This window comes from Lemur catta, chromosome 13, assembly GCF_020740605.2.
Source record: "Lemur catta isolate mLemCat1 chromosome 13, mLemCat1.pri, whole genome shotgun sequence".
NCBI classification, from domain to species: domain Eukaryota; kingdom Metazoa; phylum Chordata; class Mammalia; order Primates; family Lemuridae; genus Lemur; species Lemur catta.
In genome coordinates this window covers 5,842,545-5,865,245 of record NC_059140.1, presented here as the reverse complement: position 1 = coordinate 5,865,245, position 22,701 = coordinate 5,842,545, and the positions used below count along the sequence as shown (strand labels likewise).

Genomic DNA, 22,701 nt, shown 5'->3' with positions numbered 1-22,701 from the left:
GTTTTATAGAATTGGAGGTCTGGAAGGGCAGTGGAGCTGACAGCTACATGGGATACCTGTGGCAAGTAGTTAAAACTATAAAACAATAGTCAAATGCAAAGACACTCATGGTCTAGTGTAAACTGAAAAAAATGCAAACATTTTCTCTGATCTTCTTACAAGTATATGCACATGAATTTTGTACGTAACCAAGTTGCCACTGGGCACTAAAGGAGGCCAGGATTCCTTGGAAGGGGACTGTGAGTCACTCAAGTAAAAAAGTCCTAGGACAGGACCCAGGGAGTTCCCGTATTTGGCTCTGGGTCCTAGGCCCACCCTGGTCATGTTGAGTTCCAGGCCGTGGAAACCCTTCTGTGCCCACTCTCACCCCAACGCAGTACTGGCGATGGCTGGTGCCATGGTACCCTTACCCATTACCCAAGGAGATGGAGTAGTTGGACCCACACACCTCCTCGTTGATTTCCTGCATTGAGCCCTGCGAATAAGGTGCCTGGCAGCTAGGTCAAGTGGTATCAGTGGTCTTTTTAGGAACTCTATACCCTAGATCAGGCACAGAGAAGAATCTCCAGAGACCTCCAGCCAGGGAGGAAACCAAATGGTGAATCAAGGCCTCAGAGTTAACATCTGAGTAGACAAGCTTGATCCCCAACACTCAACTTTCCATTCTGCCATCATAACCTGGGGTGTGTCGCACCCACCAGTGTTCCAACACCTGAAAACCTGATTCTGCACAGGAATCCCTCTCATCCCTGTTCCTCCCACATACATATATTAATAGGGAGGGGTGTGAGGCTGCCCAGGTGGAATCACAAGTGAGGCCTGACCTGGATGGACCTGCCCTGGGGTACCTTGTGTTACCTTTGGGTGTCTCTTGTCAACTGGTCTGAGGCATGGGGGTGAGAAGCTTGAGGGCTGAGCCAATGTCTGCACCATTCAGAAAGGCTCTCACTCCAGGCCTTGGAGACAAGAGCCTCAGACAGTTGGGATACAGGAGGAGGACATCTTACTCTCTTAAGAGTCTCCTGTCAAGTGAGTTGTATAGAAGGCTGTCTCTAGAATGTGGGTGCCTGGTTATCAGAGCTCTAAGTTCTCTTGGGGATAATCACCAAGCAGGTGAGGTCACTTCTTCAAGGTTCCATCACGTGGGCCCTTTTCAAAGGGCCTTCTGGGCTGCTGACTGCTCACCCTGCTCCCGCATGTCAGCTGCTGGCTTATCCACGATTATGCAAACACAGCCTCCCTCAGCACCCCAGGAAGTCCTGGCTACAGTCAGGGCCACAGGTTTGAGGAGACAGAGCTGGGTCAGAGCCTCCTTGTTCTTACCAGTTCTGCAAGCCTAGATGTGTCATTGTGCCTCTACTGGCCTCCTCAGTCTTTCAACCTGCACAGTGGGAATAATGCTTACCATCTAGCTCCAAGGGAACTCATCTGGTGTATATGAGATAATACTTATAATTCTTGTAGGTGTGTATTACTTGTAGGTAAGGCATAAGCTTAGAGATGGAAGAATTATGATCAGTAGGATGTAGCCTAGAATAAAACCCAAACTGACATGGGTTCTGTCAGTTGGATCTTGGGGAAATCACTCCCTCCCTTGGTCTCATTTACCAAGACCCACCATGGGGGAGTTGGAATTAAATAAAATTCAGATTTTGTTATCTTGTGATAATCAACCTTCAAATGCCTTCCCATTATATTTGGAGTCAAGCTCATGTGCCTTACCTTTGTGTCTGTGGTGGGAGCCCCATGATGACGCACAATGATCCCCACCTCCAAGTATCCCCATCCTTGTATAACCAATAAGGTTTAGTGACTCACTTTTGGTCAACAGCATGCAAACTAAAGATATGGAATGTCACTTCACAGATTGAATTACTAAAAGATGGTGACTTTCCACTTGCTTTCTCTCTCAGGTGTCTTATCTCCCTCTCCCTCTCCCTCTCTCCCTCTCTCTCTCCCTCTCTGTCCTGTACCTTCCTTTGGGGAAGCAAGCTTGAATGTTTTGTGATTCCCTATTTATGGGCCTGTGTGACAAAGAATGGAGGGAGGGCCCAGGCCAAGAGACAGAAAGGAACTCAGGCCCTCATTCCAAACTGAATGATGCCAGCAACTAACCAGATTGAGCTTAGAAGCTGATCCTCCCCTGCCCAAGCTTCAGTTGCAGAAACAGCCCCAGCCTTATGAGAGACGCTGAGGCAGAGGCACACAGCTAAGCCATGCCAGGATTCTTGGGCCACAGAAATTGTGACATAATACATATTTGAAGTTTTAAGAAACTAAATTTGGAGCTAATGTTTTCAGAGAGCAGTAATGACACAGTGCACCAGGCCCCAGCATCTGACCCTGTCTTCCCCCACCCTCCCATTATCTCCTCTAAGGCTTGCTGCAGCCATAGTCGCCACCTGTCTAACCTCGTCTGCCCAAACTCATTTCTGCCGACAAGTTTCCATACCAGGGATACTTTCTCCCTGACTCAATGTGCTAGTCAGCATTTTCCAGAGGGGAACGGAAACCAATAGAATTTATAGAGACATACAGGAAGAGATTTATTATGAGGATTGGCTTATGCAGTTATATAGCCAAAAAGTTCCATATGCCAAATGAAAACTTAAGGACAAGTAAGCCAGTGGTCTGTGTCTGAAAGCCTAAGAACCTAAAACCAGGAGGGTGGGGGGCAGGGGAAGGTCCAGTGGGCAGAGAACCAGGAGCTGTGATGTTCAAAGACAGTAGAAAATTGATATGCCAACTCCAGAAGTGTGGGTAAACATTTGCCTTTCCTCTGCTTTTTTGCCAGTCAAATTTAGCCGTGCAGGGGTTGTTGTATATCAACTTTAGTGACATAATTGTTAATAACTTATGATAACCCATACCTTTATGTTTTATCTGGGCTCTCAACAGATTTAATGGAGACTGCTTTCATTGGTCAGAGCAGAGTCCCTTTCCTCAGTCTCCTGATTCAAATACAATCTCTTTATGAAACTCCCTGTAAGACACACACAGAAATAATATTTTGCCAGCTATCTATGGATGCCTTAGCCCAGTATAAATAAAATTAACAGACAGTGAACCACCAGAAGTGTTCCCCTTTTTCAACTTGGAACCCATAAGCATCTTCTTAAACCACACTTAATTTTGAGATAAAAATGACAAGGTCATAATTCTACTTAACATGATACAACTTTTGTACAACTGAAACTTGCATACAACTTAAAACACACTTAACCTTTGCCCATAACAAGAGGTAAAGTCCTTGAGTAAATTTTTCTAATCTCCAGATATTCAGTAACTGAAATAATATGATGTAAAATTAATCACACTAAAATACTGATACAAAGTCTAAATACATCTTATGAAACATAAGGGAATAAAGGGAAAATACAGAGATATTTGCTTAATAGATGTATATAAACAAAAAAGTATTTATAACAAAATGTGGAAATACTTGTGAAAATTACAGTCCTCCTTGCTGCAGCTGGTCACATGGTCCTAGCTCGTATTCATAAACTATCTTCTTTCCCTGCCCATTCTATATTTGCTTTAACTCCAGAAAGGTCCTGAGCTTATCCTGGCTTTTACCAGCAAAGTTGACCCAAACCTTCATTCTCGAATGGACTGGGTCAGTTACAGTACTGCTTGCATTGTGCTGTTAAAGTTTTCACTGACCTTAATCATAGGGCATAGTGATACTAACAGATGTTCTGAGGCTGCAGTCTGCAACCTTTTTGGCACCAGGGATCAGTTTCATGGAAGACAATTTTTCCACAGGCTGGGAGCAGGCGGGTTGGTTTCAGGATGATTGGAGCACATTAATTTATTGTACACTTTATTTCTATTATTATTGCATTATGATAGATAATGAAATAATCATACAACTCACCATAATGCAACCTCTCTGCTAATGATCATCTGTATTTGCAGCCATTCCCCAGTGCTAGCTCATCTCCATCTTAGATCATCAGGCATTAGATTCTCATAAGGAGTGTGCAAGCTAGATGCCTCACATGTGCGGTTGACAGTAGGGTTCACACTCCTATGAGAATCTAATGCCACCACTGATCTCACTGGACAGGGATCTCAGGCCATGGTGCAAAGGATGGGGAGCAGCAGTAAATACAGATGAACACACTCACCTGCCTATTGCTCACCTCCTGCAGTGTGGCTGATTTGTAACAGGCCACAGACTTGTACCAGTCAGCAGCCTGGGCGTCGGGGACCACAGCCCCAAGGGATCCTGTAATCCAAGCATACTGTTTCTTATCTCCATTGTGAAACAGTAGACCAACTTCCTCTTGGTAGTCTGGATCAATTACATCAGCCAACACTGTAACTCCTCCCTTCTTGGCCTATTGACTCAGAAACACAAGGATCCCACAGTGGCCAGTGGCAGTCTTATCTTCCAGTGCAATGGAACCATTGTTGTGTCTCCTGGTGGAAGATTCCTCCTTCTGGGACTAAGAAGACTAGGCCAGCAGAGCATAAAATCATGGGAACAAGAAGCCAAACATTTTTTATTTGGTCACCAGGGATGACGGTGAGTTGTGCCATTCTCATCCACGACTTGATTTTTTAATTTGTAAATCCTAAGTATAAGTGAAACAGGACCATATGTTGGATGCTAATTCAGAGCATATACAGCCTTCTGTGAAAACTTATCTCATACCTTCAAGATACTGCACCTAATTGGTGCTGTAAATGCATCTTCAAATGGTGATTACAAAGTTCTGCAAAGCCTGCTCTTTCAGAATAATGGAAAACATGAGAAGAGCATGAATTTTGTAAGTATGGGTCCATTTCTACACTTCTTTGACTGTCAGTTGAGTTCCTTAGTCAAATGCATTGCTGTGTGGAATAACAAGGTAGTGGATGAAGCATTCTACAAGTCAATAAACAATAATTTTGGCAAAAACATTGCATGCAGGGAAAGCAAATCCATATCCACAGTAAGTGTCTTTGCAGTAAGGACAACAGCTTGCCCCTTCCATTATGGAAGTTGTCCAGTATAATCAACCTGGCACCAACCAGCTGGCTGATCATCCTGTGGAACGGTACCATACTGGGGTTCAGTGTTGGTATCTGCTGTTGGCATATGGGGCACTCAGTGGAGGCCATAGCTAGGTCAGCCCTGGTGAATGAAAGTCCACATACTGAGTCCATGCATAACCTCCATTCCCTGCCAGGATGGTTACTTTGATCATGGGCCAAATGGGTGATGACAAGTGTGACTGGGGAAAGAGGCTGACTAGTATCCAAAAAATGGGTCATCATGTCTACCTGGTTATTTAAACCTGTCTCTGCTGAGATCACACTTGGGTTGGCCTTGACATACGACACAGATATCTTCATGGTTTTGGCTTTTCCAGAAGTATGTTTATGCATATGGCTCTTCCTCAAATTCCCTTTCATCAATTTCCCAATCTTTTTCTTTTCAAGTTGCTGACACTCCAGCCAAACCGTGGGCCACAGCCAATGAACTGGTATACAATAGCATGTCTGGCCATTTCTCCTTCCAACAGAAGTTCACAAGGATGTGTACCACCCAAAATCCCACCCACTGGGAAGATTTTCCTTCATCTCTGTCCTTCAGGAATGTCTTAGAGAGGGGCTGTAGTGCTGTAGCTGTCCAGTTTTTGGCGGTGCCTGCATGTTGTTCAGAACCATCTGTAAACCAGGCCCCAGTCTTTTCTGCCCCTGTCAACTGATAGTAGGGTACTCCCCATCAGGTGCTGGCTTTCAGACAGAAGGCAGTGCAGGAGGAGAAGAAACCATTGGCATTTGGGCCACTTCTTCCTATAACTTAGCTGTGTTTCAGGATCTGCTTGGGCCCAATCATGTATATGCCACTTCCATTTGACAACACAGTGTTTCTATGCACACTCAACCTTGTAGCTTGGTGGGTTAGATAATACTCAGCTTATCATAGGCAACTCGGGTCACACAGTAACTTGTGGCCCATATCAAGCATGTAGTTTCTACAAAGCCCAAGCAGTAGGCTAAGGGCTGTCTCTCAAAAGGAGAGTAGTTATCTGTAGGTGATGGCATGGCCTTGTTCCAAACTTCTAAAGGCTGACATATGATCCACTTATTGGGGCCTAACAAAGGCTCCAAAAAATTCCTAACTGCCACTGATACCTCAACCGCTGGATCTTGATGACCTGGTCTGAGTGGCAGAGCAGCTTGCACAGCATCCCGGGCCTGCTGCAGAGTTGTCTCCTGGACCCCCCTGGAAACTAGCAGCTTTTCAGGTCATTTGGCAAGGGGCATGCAGTAATACACCCAGGTAGGGAATATCTTGCCTCCAAAGTCTAAAGAAGCCACTATGCACTGTGTCTTTTTCTTGGTTCTGGAAGGAGCCAGATGCAAAAACTTACCATTCACCTGAGAAGAGATATCTCAATATGCCCTAGCCACTGGGCCACTAACAATTTTCCTGAGGTAGAAGGCCACTAAATTTTAGTCAGATTTATTTCCCATTATCTGACAAGCAAATGGCAGTTTTGTTCCTGGGGGGAAATTCTAATACAGAGAAAGGAGAAATGCAGACACATAACATTAAGACAGTCCCAGGAAAAGTAGGGATGGGCCAGCATCTGCAGTTCCTGAGGCCAGAGAAAAAAATTACACCATATATATATATGCATTTATTTATGTATTAACGCTTCATTTTTCTTATAGTGTATCACATTTGATGACTTTGGATTGTCCTAGTTGATTAACTTCCCCAGGGGTCATACAGCCCCTTTGGTGCAGGTGAAGGAATGCAAGAAGGAGGTGGGTGCGGCCACAGGTGGGGAAGGGAGAATCGCCAGAAAAGGATCACCATCCTCCCCGGAGGGCAGTCAGGTGAGAGGTGCCCAACCAGCCAGGGCAGGTGCCCCAATCAGTATGAAGTTACCCAGTGAGAGGGCACGTGTGATGTTAAGTCAGGAATTGGCAGCACCCCTGGAACATTCCAGTGAGAACTGAACTCTGTCATCAGCAGAGAGGACACAGCTGTCCCAGTGTTGGCTGAAAATGAGGGGAGATAAAGAGAGTGAGGATCAGCTGTGACTCTGGAGGAAACTCACCAAGGTGAGGAAAGAGACATTAACAGGAAGTAACTGGGGCTTGACTGTGAACGTGGACTAGTGGTGGAATGTTGGCAAAGGCATTACTGGCAAGCTGACAGGTTGGCTGCTCTGTGGATGGCTGAAATGACCCTGTGATTAAAATTTTCATTAACTTTGGTGCAGAGTAGTTGGTGAGTAGGTCTGGAGAAGCCACAATTGAATATGGAATATGAGGCCACCTAGGGCAGCAAGAGCCACCAGATGTACTGAGGCTGAGAAATAAATAGTCACATGGGGATGTAAAAGGAGTTGAACAGACTTGGAGTTACTGGTAGTAGGCTTGGAGTTGCTTGATTATGAGCAATGGCAGGCCGAAATGGGATAGGATCTAAAGGACTGAGAAACAAGTAGTAAGGTCTGAAGACACTGGGTGTGCAGGAGGTGATGTCGTAGGTGCAAATCTTGATATTGGAGATGGCCCAATCACACCTAAGTTTTGAGTCCTATCTGTCCCAAATGACTGGCAAGCACAACTGAGGTGTCAAGTGTTTCCAAGTGGTACAGGTTGTAGAAACAGCCATGGAGGTGGCCTAAGAGACAGTTAAACTAATTGTGGCCTGAGGCTGCCTTCCTACCTTAAGTCTTTAAGAAAGAAATTGCAACCTAACTTAATATGTAACGAAATGGGAAAGCTAATTTAGGAGTATGTTTTGTGTAGAACATAGCTGAGTCTTGGGCACTAACAGCAACCAACCTTCAGCCACCCACAGGCTGCCAATAGTTCAGACCTGCCCCCAAAAGGCCAAGGCCGAGCTGTCACCAGTGAAGCTGTCTCTGTATCTCATTTCTGTTTGCTGTCTCTGAATGCTCTCTGCCCACATTGTGGAGCAAATCTTTGACCTCTTCTGGTCCCAAAGGCTGCCTGACTTGTAAATTATTCATTGCTCAATTAAACTTTGTTAAATTTAATTTTTCTAAAGTTTAAGACTGATGAGAAAATGCACCTGTAAAGGTCTTGCTAGGTCAAGATGTAGTCAGGATTGGTGGGACAGTCTATGTGACCATACGAATGAAAGACAGAAATTGTAACAATGAGAGCTTCTTTCAGAAGGTGGAAAAGTTGGTGTGTAGTCTGGAAGGGCATGAAGCAGTCACCAGGGCCAGAAGACACACATGCTGTTGTCCATGAGACAGCTCTGTACAGATTAGACAGACGTAAGCTGCATCAGGGACTGGCTGAGTGTTGCAAAAGTTCTAGCCTGTAAAGTTGTCATAGCAGTAGAAGAGTCTCAAGAAAAGCTAAAAATAAATGCGAGGAGGTGTCCGTGGATGCTGATCCAGCCTGGAAGCTCTGCTCTGTGACGGAAGAAAGCAGACTCCCTGTAAGCAGGGAAGAAGCTCTGGGGCACAGAAAAGCTACCTGCGGTGAAGCAGGTAATGATATTAGCCAGCTGCATTGTCAGATGACAGAGTTCATGGGGTGGGAAAAAAGTAGCAGTAAAGTCTCAGTTTCTCTTAATCACAAGGGAAGACATGGGTGCCAGGAGGAAGGTGTCATGAAGTCAATGTTGCAATAGGTGCCTTTCTCTGCTATTAATTGTTGGAATTCTGTCAGTAAACCAGTTGAGGCAATGCAGTGTCAAAAATCAGAGTAAAAACGGTCAAATCCAGGAGTCCGTCTTGTAGATACCACAATAAAAAAAAGTCAGTTCAATAAAAAAGGGACCCTGCATCAGTCCAGTCCAGACAGAACATGACTAGTTGCATCCACAGGGGTGTTACGGGGTCCATTGGCAGCCGCTGCATGAGGAATGTGGGGGCACCATTCAAGAGTCTCTAATTGGGACCGTAAGTGGAAGCACAGCTCACAAGCTTGCTGACAGAGCAGTAGGAGCAAATACCAGGGCCTTTCTTCCAAGACTGGAGATGCATTGGTTCTCGGCCTTTTGGCTAAGATCAAGTGTCATATCTGTTCTTATCAGTTTCATATCTGATATGGCCTCTGTCAAGACTGGAAATGCTAATCATGTTGGCATGTTAGCAGGATGAGCAGAGTCCTGTCCTCATTAATCAGTTGTTGCTGTATTATTGGGAGGAATTACCACAGGGGTACTTGGCACAACAGGGACAGTTTGGGTCTGGGGTTTGTGGCAGACAAGATGGAATCAGTAACCAGGCCTCACAGTAGACACTAATCTAATTTTTATGCTCTCCTCAAAATGTAAATATTTATGATGATGAATATGAGTATAATTATAATAGGCATGTTTTCCAAGTTGAAGACTAAATGTCAAAAAGAATGTTCCAGAATCCTTTGATATGAAATATCTAAGTGGAAGTCACTGGATCTCAAATGCATTCATGTAAACTAACTCTTCTAGCCTAATTACAAATACTATCTGTTTGTTATCCTACATATTACCTACCATATTGCTGGTGGAATCACCCTCAATTTTAGATATTTTCATTCAGTTTTACTGTGTCTAATAATAGCTATGATGATATTGGAGAAAAGACTCTATAGCTCAAAAAAATTTTTTTTAAAAGAACATAGAAAACAAGCAAAGTGGATGCATAGAATTATATACCTGCTGATGGGAAGGTAATTTCAAATATAGACATGGAAAATGAGAGTTAACCTCTTCTTTTCCTGCATGGAAACAATGCACACTATTTTATTTGTAATTTAGGTAACAGAACTAAGATTTTATGTAGCATTTACAATATCTTATATCATAATGCAGGATTTCATTGCTTTTTACCAATCTTCTCTGAATTTCTATATATAGGCTTCTATGATATAAGTGGGGTAAACATACTGAAACTGCTCTAGGGCTTTCCATTCTTAACCAAACCCTATTATATACTGATGGGCCATGGCCTTTATTCTAAAAATGAATGAAAATAAAGATAAAAATAAATACCTAACTCTATCTAAATAATGAGAAATGTTTTCTTCTGATGAAATACATTTCCTTTCACTCTACAATAAGAGATTTTTTAACAGTTTCTTCTCTACCCAACCAAGCCAAAGTAAAATCCAAAATAATCAATAAATTGCAAAATTTAGAAATTAACTTTGCTTTTTCTCTAAGTTTTTAAAACTTTGTTGTTTTTAAAAATGTTACAATGTTCATGATGTAGTTTGCTCTGGTTTAAATATGTGTTCCAAAATTGTGTTGGAAAATTAATACCCAATGCAGTAGTGTTGAAATGTGGAACATTAAAAGGTGATCAGGTCATGAGGGCTCTGCCCTCCTGAGTTCATTAATACTGTTACCAGAGGAGCAATTTAGTTATCACAGGATGGGGTTCCTGGTAAAAGAATGAGTTCTTCTATCTCCCACTTCCTCCCCTCCTGGCCATCCCCTTCCGCCATGGGATTATGCAGCAGGAAGACCCTCCTCAGATGTGGTCCCTCAGTCTTGGAATTCTTGGCCTCCAGAAGCGTGAGACAAATACATTTCTTGTCTTTGTAAATTACCCAGTCTCCAGTTTCCTGTTATAGTAGCAAAAAATGGACTAAGACACAGTCCGCATTTATAGTACATGCTAAGTAGGAAAACATCTGAAAGGATAATGGAAAATTACTACAAAGTAGTCCTAATGCATTGGGCTGGAAGGATAGGGATTAGCAAAGTTTTCTAAATTATTTTTTAAATGAAGTCGGAGTTTATGGTTTAAATTATTGTGATGTTCAATAACAGAATGCAATTAAGATTGCTAATCAGCTGACATTAAGATAGAGACATTACCCTGGGTTACTCAGATGAGCTCAATGTAATTATAAGAATCTATAAATGTGTAATCAGGAGGCAAGAGACTCAGTGTCACAGGGATATAACATAAGAACAACCACTGCTGGCTTTGCAGGTATCAGGCAGACAGGAGCCAAGAATTGCAGGTAACTTCCAGAAGCTTGGGACAAAACCCAAAACCAGGAAACCCAAGAAAATTGATTCTCATCTAGACCCTCCAGAAAGGATTTCAATCTTACTGACCTCTTCCTTCTCCTCCTCCTTGTCTTAAGACAAATTTTGGTCTTTGACACTGAAGAATGAAATATGATAAATATACGTTGTTTTAAGGCCCTAGGTTTGTACTAATTCTCCAACTCAGAATACCATCACATTTCATGAGAAGGTTTTTTTAAACATCATGTTGATCTTAATAAAATCTTTTCTCCTTTCTGTCAGAGTAAATGAAGTTTCATCAAACTGTTGAAAAACTCCATTATATCTCCAAAGAAAAAGTTTTAGGCAAATAAGTCAGAATGTTAAAAACCCAGAAGAGTTGTAATGGACATAAGATTTTTTTTAATTGTTAGCCTTGGTGATTCTTTTTCCTTTAACATAAATTTAATTCAGTTCATTTGTGCAAGCACCATAGAGTAATTTTTGTATGCTGAATGAATTTTTAATCAGAGAAAGTAGAATATTAATAAATGCTTCCAAGTAGTGAGGCCCAGGTGTTGTAGGAGCATAGCTAATGGACAGCTACACAGGCTTGGTTGTGCTTGAGATGGTGTTAGGCGTATAAAAACTACATAACATAAAAAATAATACAGAGAGGCTGATTATTTAAAAATTTGTATGAGCTAGTTAGGGTTACTCAAGGATCATTGGGTTGAATAAAAATGATAGTAGTGGTAATAATTTTGCCTATAAAAAATAACAAATGATATGAGCTCTATTGTGTTTTTCAGAAACAAGGTATGTTTCTTTTTTGCTGTTAAAATGAGAACACTTTCCACTTATGTTACCATTAGAAAATGTCTTTTTTTTTCTGAGCAGGCTTCCCAGCAAACACTTTCCTCCTTGTTTGTGCATCTCCACACTCCATCTTGAATGTAGGCCTAAGCCCACTGATGTGACCAGCAGTGACTTGGCCCTTGTCTACATACAGTGATGTTCCTCATTGAAGTTTTTATGGTATTTTCAGAACTGTTTGACTCATTGGATTTTCAAGATGACTTCAAATGTAAGGCATTTTTCTACCTGATCAGGGTGATGAGGAATTTCTCCATTTGCAACACCTGCCTCCTGGGCTTGCTCCAGGTCATCACCATCTACCCTAGCACCTCCTGGTTTGCCAGGTTCAAAAAGAAATTCAAATGTTACATCTCCTATTTCTTTTTCTTCCTCAGGTTTCTCTGTGTGTCTTTCAGGAATAACCTGATCTACACAGTGAGATCTTCCAACTGGGCCCAGACCAATCTAATGATTCTCATTAAATACTACTCCCTTTCTCCCAGAAGTTATATGAACAGGAGTCTGTTTTCCATGCTGGCACTAAAAAGAGATATCTCCTTTTTTGTAGGAAATATGCTTCTCTAGTGCATTCATGGTGATTCTCTTGTCCAGGCATCAGAGGCGATCCCAGCACCTTCACAGCACCAGCTTCCCCCCAGGAGCCTCAGCAAAGAACAGGGCCGCCCAGACCATCCTGCTGCTGGTGAGTTTCTTTGTGGTCATGCACTGGTGGACGTCACTATTGCATCCACCTTAACTGTGCTATGCGGGTATGACACAGTCATCCCAGGTGTCCAGAATCTTGTGGTCAGTCTCTATGCCACTGTCTGTCCCTTGATAGAAATGTGTTCTGATAAAAGAAGAATAAATATTCTGCAAAATATACAATCAAAGTGCCATTAATTTTTAACAAAGTAGTGATGGAAAAAATTTCTATAGATTCTTCTACCAATTATTCAAGTACTATAGGATTTGTTATGTGATTTAAATAAAATGTGTAGAACTAACATACACACACACACACACACACACACACACACACACACATAACCATTTTTTATTTTGATGCTGCCAAAGCCTATTTGGCTTCTCTAATTTAGTGTTCATCAGTGTTTGATATTCCCATACCCAGTCTCTTATTCTTTAATTTTCACTTTTAACTTTACATACAGAACATTACTTTTCTCTTAAAATGCACTCCTATTTGAAACTGAATCACTTGGTGTTTTTACCTTTGAAATTATTTCAATTTACCCATTTTTGTTAAAGTTATTTTATCTAAGCATTCAATTCTAGGTTTAATAATAGTTTCTCTCAGCATTGTTTATTTTTCAATTTTTGGCTTCACACAAGCTATGGAAATTTTCTTCTCATTTTCATAGGTTATCTTTGTTCTCTCAGTCATTTTAAGTGTTTCCCTCTTCTTTGGTGTTATACAGCTTGACTATTATTTTTTTAAGCCTTTTTAAAAAAATTATTCTCATTTTGACACACTGCATTTTTTTAACTCAGTGGATTTAAGGATTCATGGATTCATGTTTGGTTTTCAATTTTAGAAGCTTATACATAACCAATGCCTTGACTATTACCTTGCATTTTTTTATATATCTAGATAAATAAAGAGATGTGGCCCATTTGTATTTATTATTTTCTTCATACATGTATATTTGTATTTTCCATAATGTTTTCTTTTTTTACTGTATTTGTCTATGTTGTGTTCAATATTCCAGTTTACTAACCTTATTAGCTCAGTATAATTTAGTATTTCATCATATGTTGTTTATTAAATTAATTATATTTTCAATTGTTTACTTTCTATTTGGCTCTTTTAAAAACATGGCTTGTCAAGCTTATAATTTCTTATTTTTTCCATATTATATATTTTTTCGTATTGGATTGACTTACACAATTTAAACATTATCCCTACATCTGAAATTTGTGTGATATTGAATTTCTTCTGCCCCTCATCCTGATAATTTATTTCTTATGTGAAACATAAATTATAATTTGGTTCTTATATATAAGAGATTTTTCATCTGGGATGTCTGCAGTCAGGGTTAAAAGAGTAGATTTCTAAATGTTTATATAATAGAAAATTACAAATATGTGAAGCGATGGCTTTGTTATTTAGCTTAATATTTTCCCAATGTAAACTTACACCAAAATATCCCATTGCACCCAATATATACCACAATTTTTTAAATTAAAAATAAAATTTTTCCAAAGTTAATTATTTTTTCCAATGAATCTTTGAACTATTCATTTTATATTCTTGTATGTTACCTATGTATATTTAATGGCTTAGAATAGTGTCTAACATATGGTGTCTCCTAAATACTAACCACACTTATTGCCAAATTATATCTTGTACATATCATTCTTCAAATACAGTATTATTTTGTATTTTTTCTTATTAAAACAGTTTTTCTCATCTAAATATTGCTAACAAAAAAGAAGAAGCAGCGTTGCTTTCCCTGATTTATAGATTTTAAAGTACAATGGCAGTTTCACTAATTTTTTATATATATATCACTTAATAAATGTGAATTCTTTGTGTGTGGGTGATTTTTATTCCAGAATATTACTAGGGTATAAATGATTAGGTTATATATATTGCCTTTGCACTTTCTGAGCCAGAGCTACAAGCATGCCCATCCCCCAGAGAGTGTGCACCTCACCCATTAGGCATGAATATACCCATTCCCTCCTCCCTCCCCCAACACCCAATGAATGTTACTTATGTGCACATAAGTTTTGAACAATAAGTACCGATTTGATGGTGAGTGAATACCTGTGGTGCTTGTTTTTCCATGCTTGTGATACTTCACTTAAGAAAAGAGTGGGCTCCAGCTCCATCCAGGAAAATACAAGAGGTGCTAGTTCACCACCATCTTTTTGTAGCTGACTAATACACCATGGTATACATATCCCATATTTTATTAATGCACTCATGTATTGATGGGCACTTGGATTGTTGCCACATCTTTGCAATTGTGAATTGTGCTGTTATCAACATTCTGGTCCAGATGTCTTTATTACAGAATGTCTTTTATTCCTTTTGTTTTATGCCCAGTAGTGGGATTGCTGGATCAAATGGTAGTTCTACTTTTAGTTCTCTGAGGTATCTCCATATTACTTTGCCTGGAGGTTGTACTAGTTTGCAGTCTCACCAGAAGTGTATGAGTGTTCCTATCTCTTCGCATCCATGACAACATTTATTGTTTTGGGACTTGATAAAATCCATTCTCACTCAGGTTAAGTGATTAGCTCATTGTGGTTTTGATTTGCATTTCCTTGATGATTAGAAATGTTGAGCATTTTTTCATATGGTTCTTGGCCATTAGTCTATCTTCTTTTTAAAAGTATCTGTTCATGTTCTTTGCCCACTTTTTATGGGGTTGTTTGATTTTTTTCTTGCTGATTTTCCTGAGTTCCATACAGATTCTAGTTATCAGCCTTTTATTAGATGTATAGCATGCAAATATTTTCTCCCATTCTGTAGGTTGTCTATTTGCCCTACTGATAGTTTCTTTGGCTTTCCAGAAGCCTTTAAATTTGATCAATTCCATTCATTTATTTTTGTTGATGCTATGATTGCTTTTGGGGTCTTCTTCATAAATTCTTTGCCTAGACCAATGTCTATAAGAGTTTTTTCGATGTTTTCTTTTAGAATTCCTGTGGTTTAATTTCTTAGGTTTAAGTGTGTTATCCATCATGAATTGATTTTTCTGAGAGGTGAGAGGTGTGGATCCTGTTTCAGTCTTCTACATGTGGCTATCTAATATTCCCAGCACCATTTACTGAATAAAAATTCTTTTCCCCAATGTATGTTTTTCTCTGCTTTGTCAAAGATCAGAAGGCTATATGAGGATGATTTTATATCTGAGTTCTCAGTTCTGTTCCATTAGTCTATGTCTCTGTTCTCAAGCCGGTATCATGCTGTTTTCATTCCTATAGCCTTATAGTATAACTTGAAGTCTGGTTAATTGATGCCTCCCAATTTGTTCTTTTTGCTTAAGGTTGCTTTAGCTATATGGTGTCTTCCCTGGGGTCATACAAACTGTAGATTTATTTTTTCTAGATTTGCAAAAAATGATGTTGGTATTTTATTAGGGATCACATTGAATCTGTAGATTACTTTGGGTTGTATTGAAATTTAAACTATGTTGATTCTGCCCACCTGTGATCATGGAATGGTTTTACTCTTGTTTATGTCCTTTGCTATTTCCTTCCTTAGCATTTTATAGTTCTTCCTGTAGAGGTCTTTTACCTACTTAGTTAAATATATTCCTAGGTATTTTATTTTCTTTGTTGCTATTGTGAAAGGTCCTAAGTTTCTGATTTGGTTTTCAGTTTGTCTGTTGGTGTATATGAATGCTACTGATGTGCAGATGTTGATTTTGCAACCTGAGATTTCACCGAACTTAGTTATCAATTCCAGTTGTCTCTTGGCAGAATTTTTGAGGTTTACTAGACATTGGCTCACATCATCTGTGAAGAGCAATAATTTGACCTCTTCTACCCCCATGCGGATGCCCTTGATTTCCTTCTATTGTCTGAATGGTCTGGTGAGGAATTCCAGCACTATGTTGAAGAGAAATGGTGATAAAGGGCAACCTTGTCTGGTTCCATTTCTAAGCAGGAATGCTTTCAGTTTTTCCCCTTTTATTATTATGTTGGCTGTGGGTTTGTTGTATATGGCTTTTCCCATTTTGACATAAGTCCTGTCTATGCCTATTTTGTTAAGTGTTCTTATCTTAAAAGGGTGCTGAATTTTATCAAATGCTTTTTCTGTATATATTGAGAGGATTGTATGGTGTTTTTTTACTTCTGTTTATATGTGAATTACATTTATAGATTTACACATAGTAAAGCATCCCTGTATCTCTGCAACGAAGCCCACTTGGGCATTATGAATTTTTTTTAATAAGGATCTGGATAGGATTTTATCAAGAATTCTTGCATCTATAATCCTAAGGGATATTAGCCTGTAGTTTTCTTTTTTTGTTGAGTCCTTTCATGGCTTTGTTATCAGGGTGACGTTGGCTTCATGAAATGTGTTGGGGAAGATTCCTTCCTTCTCCATATTCTGGAATAATTTCTGTAGTATAGGCACCAGTTCTTCTTAGTAGGTCTCGTAGAATTCAGATGTGAAACCGTCTGGTCCAGGACATGTTTTTTAGGAAGGTTTTTTATTGCTGCTTTAATTTCAGTACTTGATATTGGTGTGTTCAGGAATTCTATTTCTTCCTGATTGAGCCTAGGAAGGTTGTGTGTTTCTAAGAATTTGTCCATTTTCTCCACATTTTCAAGTTTATGTGCATGGAGATTTTTATAGTATTCAGAAATGATATTTTGTATTGCTGTGATATCAGTTGTAATTTCTTCTTTTTTATTCCTGATTGAGTTTATTAGAGTCCTTTCTTTTCTGCTTCTGGTTAATCTAGTTACAGGTGTGTCAATTTTATCTTTTCAAAGAACCAACTTTTTGTTTCATTAATCTCTCATATAGTTCTTTTATTATAAACTTCATTTAGTTCTGTTCTGGTCTTGGTTATTGCTTTTCTTCTGCTGGGTTTTTGATTGGTTTGCACTTCTTTATCCAGTTCTTTGAGTAGATTCATTAGATTTTTGGTTTGTGATCTTTTAATCTGTTGGATGTAGGTATTTAAGGCTATGAGTAGTCCTCTCAGGACTGCTTTAGCTGTGTCCCATAGATTTTGATAATTTGTGTCCTCTTCATCATTTAGTTGAAAGACTCTTTTGATTTCTGTCTTAATCTCCTCCTTGACTCAATAATCACTCAGAAGTTTGTTGTTTAGTTTCCATAATGTTCTGTAGAGATGAGTGTTTCTGTTGGAGGTGATTTCTAATTTTATTCCACTGTTGTCTTGAAAGATGAATAGTATAATTTCTATTTTCTAAAATTTTTTGAAACATGTTTTGTGGCCTAGGATGTGGTCAGTCTTAGAGTGTCCCATGAGGTGGTGAGAAGAATGTATACTCAGTGGTTTTTGGGTATAAAGTTCTGTAAATGTGTATTAGTCCCATTTGCTCTAGAGTTCTGCTTAAGTACAATGTTTCTTTGTTTATTTTCTTTTTGGAAGATCTCTTCTATTCCATCAGTGGGGTATTGAAGTTTCCAGATATTACAGTGCTGTTGTTATTATTTTGTTTAGATAAAGTAGGTTTTGCTTTATGAATCTGGGCACATCTTTGTTGGGTACATAAATATTTATAACTGTTATGTCTTCATGTTGTATTGTCCCCTTTACCATTATATAATGACCATCTTTGTCTTTCATTTCTTTTGTTGATTTGAAGACTATATTATCTGATGTGGAAACTGCTATACCAGCTTTCTTTTGGTTTCTATTTGCATGGAATATTCTTTTGCATTCCATCACCTTGAGTCTGAATGAGTCCTTGTGGGTAGATGTGTTTCCTGAAGACAGCAGATATTTGGCTTCTATATATTTATCCATTCAGCCTGTCTATATCTCTTCAGTGGGCAGTTCAAGCTGTTCACATTTATTGAAAGAATTGATAAGTGGGGTGTATTTCTGTTCATCCTGTTGAATAGAACTTTGTTGCTTTCTTTTATGCCTTGAGCCACTGTGGCGTCTGACCTTTGACCTTTAGCTACTAGATGATTTTACACTGGTGTCTATTGTTCTGATCCATGTGTAACACAGTTTTGAATAGTTCCTGAAGGTCTAGAGTTGTTTTGACAAATTCCCTCATCTGTTTGCTTGGATGAGAAAGTATTTATTTCCCCCTCATATATGAAACTTAGTTTTGCAGCATACAGAATTTGAGAGTGGGCATTATTCTGTTTGAGAAGACTGAGAATGGGGCCCCAGTCCCTTCTAGCTTGTAAGGTCTCGGTTTAGAAATCTGCAGTTACACTGATGGGTTTTGCTTTGTAAGTCACTTGCTGCTCTCACCTTATGGCTCATAGGAGGGCTTCTTTCATGTTTATTTTGTCCAGTCTGATGACTACGTGTTGTGATGTTTTCCTCTTTGTGATGAATCTCCCAGGAGTCCTTTCAGTTTCTTGTACTTTGGTATCTAGATTTCTGGCCAGGACAAGGCAATTTCCTTCAATTATTCCCTCAAATAGATTATGCAACCCATGTGTATTTCCTTCTTCACCATCACAGATAGATATGATTCTTATGTTAGGCCTCTTCACATAATCATGCATTTCTTGTAGGCTTTGCTTTTTTCTCCTATTTCCCTATTCTATCTCTGTCACTGACTTGTTGAATTGAAAGATGTTGTCTTCAAGCTCTGAGATTCTTTCTTATGCTTGATCTAACTTATTCTTAAGGCTTTCCACTGTGTTTTGTAATTCCTTAAATGAATTTTTCATTTCCAGAAGTTCTGTTTGATTTTTAATATTTCAATTCATTAGTGAATTTTTAATTCATTTCCTGCATTTTTTTTCTTCTCTGGTTTCCTTGTGTTGGGTTCCCACTTTATCTTGCATTTATTGAGCTTACTTACATTCCATGTCCAAAGTTCTTCATTTGTCATTTCAATGTTCTGATTTTCGTTGGTATACATTGCTAGAGAACTGATGTTTCCATTTGATTTCTTCATGCTTCCAGAGTTCTTTTGCTGATTCCTTCTCATCTGGAGCAGCTGTTCCTTCTTACGTTTGTATTGTCTCTTATATAGATAATGGCATGCCCAGTTTAATATCTGAGCCAGTAGGTGGTGCTTGTGGGAAAGAATTGATCACACCCTGTATGATGAGTCAGTAAATGCAGTAAAAGGGCATGCATATTGACCTCCCTGTCAGTAGGTGGTCCTTGCTGGGAGGGACAAGCTTCAGTTTTGTTTTTGGGTCCTGTAACCAGCTCTAGTTTCTCAGGAGAAGCATTCTAATGCCCTAGGTGGTGGATGGGACCCTGGATCTTCCAGGTGTGTTCTTATTTTCCACCTCATAAATGAGTTTTAAGTAATAAAATCATATTCATATTCACTATCCTAACAATGGAGAGAATTTTGAGCCATTTATTGGTTGGGCTAAAGACTCATTCTTTATTTTGATTCCAGATAATTCCATGTCAAGTGCCTAAAATATTAATTTTTATGAAATACAACAAAATAGAAATAAATGTATTGGTAGCCATAAATTATGAAAGTAAACTAAAGAAATTGACAGGAATAGACATACATAATGAAACAGAATATATAAACAGTCATATAATAATAAAAAGAAAATAATTAAAAATATTTCCATATAGAAAAGTGCAGTATCAAATTGCTTAAATTGTAAAATCAATCAATATTTAATGAAGAATTAATATTAATTCTTTATAAAAACGTTCAGCAGTAGATGTAAGTCCCCAATTATTTGATTAGCCAGCATTATCATGATGCTAAGACCAGACAAAAGTATCACACATAAAGAAGAATATGGGTCAATATTCCATAAAAATATAGACACAGAAATCCTCCTAAATACTAGTAAATTGAACCCAGCAACATATAATGATTATATAGTATGACTAAGTAGGATTTTTTTCACAAATGCAATGTTAGTTTATTATTAAAAAATCAACCAAAGTATTGCAAAAATAATATTTGAATAAAAAATAATTTAAATAGGCAGAGAAAAATTTTGACACGCCCAACACCTATTTATGATAAAATTCCCAGCAAATTACTAGAAGAGAATTTCTGAGACTTGATAAACTGCATCTATGAAAACCTACAGCTAATATCACTCTTAATAATTAGAGACTGGGTGCTTTACTCATACCTTTGGGAACAAGACAAGAATTTTCTCTCTTACTACTCTTTTCAACATTGTACTGGAAGTATTAGCCAGAGAATTATACTTGAAACATAAATAAAATTATTTAATTAGAAAAGAAAAAAACAGAACAGACTTTTATCACACATTTCATAACATTGTGTAAAAATGTGTAAGAAATTTAATTTAAAAAACTGATTAAGCTGATAAACAAGTTCATTGTCAGAAGCTATAAGATCAGCAAACAAAATTTAATGTACTTTTATATAAAAGCAATGAACAAATGGAAATTAAATTAAGAAAATCATTTTATTAATAATAGCATCAAAAAAAGCATTTAGAAATAAATTTTTAAAAACAAGTGCAAGTACTTTATATGAAAAAATTATTAAAAATGCTGAAAGAAATCAAAGAACTGAATGTACTGAGATATATTCAATGTCCAAGAGTAACAATACTTAATAGTAACATCAAAATATCCAAATAATTGATCTATGAATTTAGTGCAAATTTCCAAATAAGTTTTCTTTAATTGAAATTGAGAAGCTCCCCCTAAAATTCATATGAAAATAAAATCATATACACACAAGAATTTTGAAACACTTCTGATATGAATTCCTAAAACAATGTCACAGTAATGAAATGTATATTACTAGCATAAGGATAGATTTATGTAGATCAAAAGAATAGAATTGAAGGTCCATTAATAAACACATTAATTTGTAGTAAAATTGATTTTGTCAAAGATGCCAAATAATTGTAATAATGAGAAAAAATTCTGCTCAACAAATGATAATGGAAAAATTAAATATTCACATGTAAAAACATGGAGTTGCACCCCTAATCCAGATTATACACATACAGAAACACTCAAAATGGATTATATACCTAAATGTAAGAGATGAAACTGCAAAATTATGGGCAAAAATATTAGGGCACCTTGTTGTGATCTTGAGTTAGGAAAAGATATTTTTTAGATATTACACCAAAAGCACAATCAAGAAAAGAAAAAAAAATAATCAATTATACCTTATCAAATTAAAAAAAATTATTTCAACGTAATAATAAATATTCAAAGAAAACTTCCTTATTGAGAGAAAATGTTTTAAATTATATATCTGTTTAAGGTCTAGTAGAAAGAATATATATAGAACTCTTACAAGTTAGTAATAAAAAACTTTACCAATTAAAAATGGACAAAGTATTTAAATAGACATTTTTCCTATGATGTAAATTTTGCATGTAAAATATGCTCAACATATTGTTCATTAGGTAAATGAAAATCAAACCACAATAATAAAATAATCAACACCCACTAGAATGGTTATACCCGATACAGGAGTTCAGAGCATCTTACTAGAATGTGTTTCCTGAAGGGTGGGTGTGCCTTACTAAATTTTATTCAACTTCTATTGCCCTTGGCACAGTATAATGTACATGATTTAACATAATAAATGCTCACGGGGTAAATGCATGAATATCTGGAATGCCCAGGTTTGGTTCTCTCAGAGTTAGGCTCTTTTTTCACCAGCCCAGCCAGAATTCTGCCCGGCCAGAGTTAAAATGCTTGTGGTTGTCACCTAAGCTGGCAGACAGTTTCCAATATATATGAGATAAGTGTCTTCTTAGAGAATTACTCCTCGACAGAGATCCCTGTTCAGAATGCTAATAAATTCTTCCTGTGCCAACTTGCACCTCCTGATATTATCAATGATCTCCATTATGAGGTGGTCAGAGGAAGAAAAGGGGCTTAGAGATTCCCTCATTTATTAACCCAATAACTCTGCCTCAAGAATTCACCCTGCACCAGGTGCACTGGTGGGCCCAACATATGGTATTGAAAATGACCAAGTGGTCCCTGATCCTCTTACAGGAGCCCAGAGTCTGAGGACAGCTGGATTAAAGGAACTACATGTGAAAGAAAAAAGCAAGTGCTGTATTGAAAGTCATGTAGGATGTTGGGAAGGAGGGATGGGGAGTAACTGCATTGACTAAGGTTACACTTACGCTGTAACAAGAATGACAACAGGAAGTCAGCTCTGCACAAGTCTGCGAACATTGTGTCAAGGAGAAGCCACCCCTGGTACAGAGACTTACAGGTAGAAGTAACTTTGGGAGACGAGGTTAGAAAGGGGCC

The 22,701-nt window shown here is 38.4% G+C and overlaps 1 protein-coding gene and 1 pseudogene across 1 annotated transcript in view; one reads left to right on the top strand and one right to left on the bottom strand.

The window, feature by feature from the left end:
• LOC123649450 (zinc finger protein 708-like) overlaps positions 1-22,701 on the bottom strand; it is a 57,069-nt gene that overhangs the window by 1,137 nt on the left and 33,231 nt on the right. Inside the window, exons 7-8 of the mRNA XM_045567587.1 lie at positions 6,893-7,005; positions 4,131-4,343 (exon numbers count right to left, since the gene is read on the bottom strand). Coding sequence (XP_045423543.1) covers positions 4,131-4,343; positions 6,893-7,005 — 326 coding nt within the window. The remainder of the gene's footprint in view (positions 1-4,130; positions 4,344-6,892; positions 7,006-22,701) is intronic.
• LOC123649598 lies at positions 8,977-9,154 on the top strand (annotated as a pseudogene).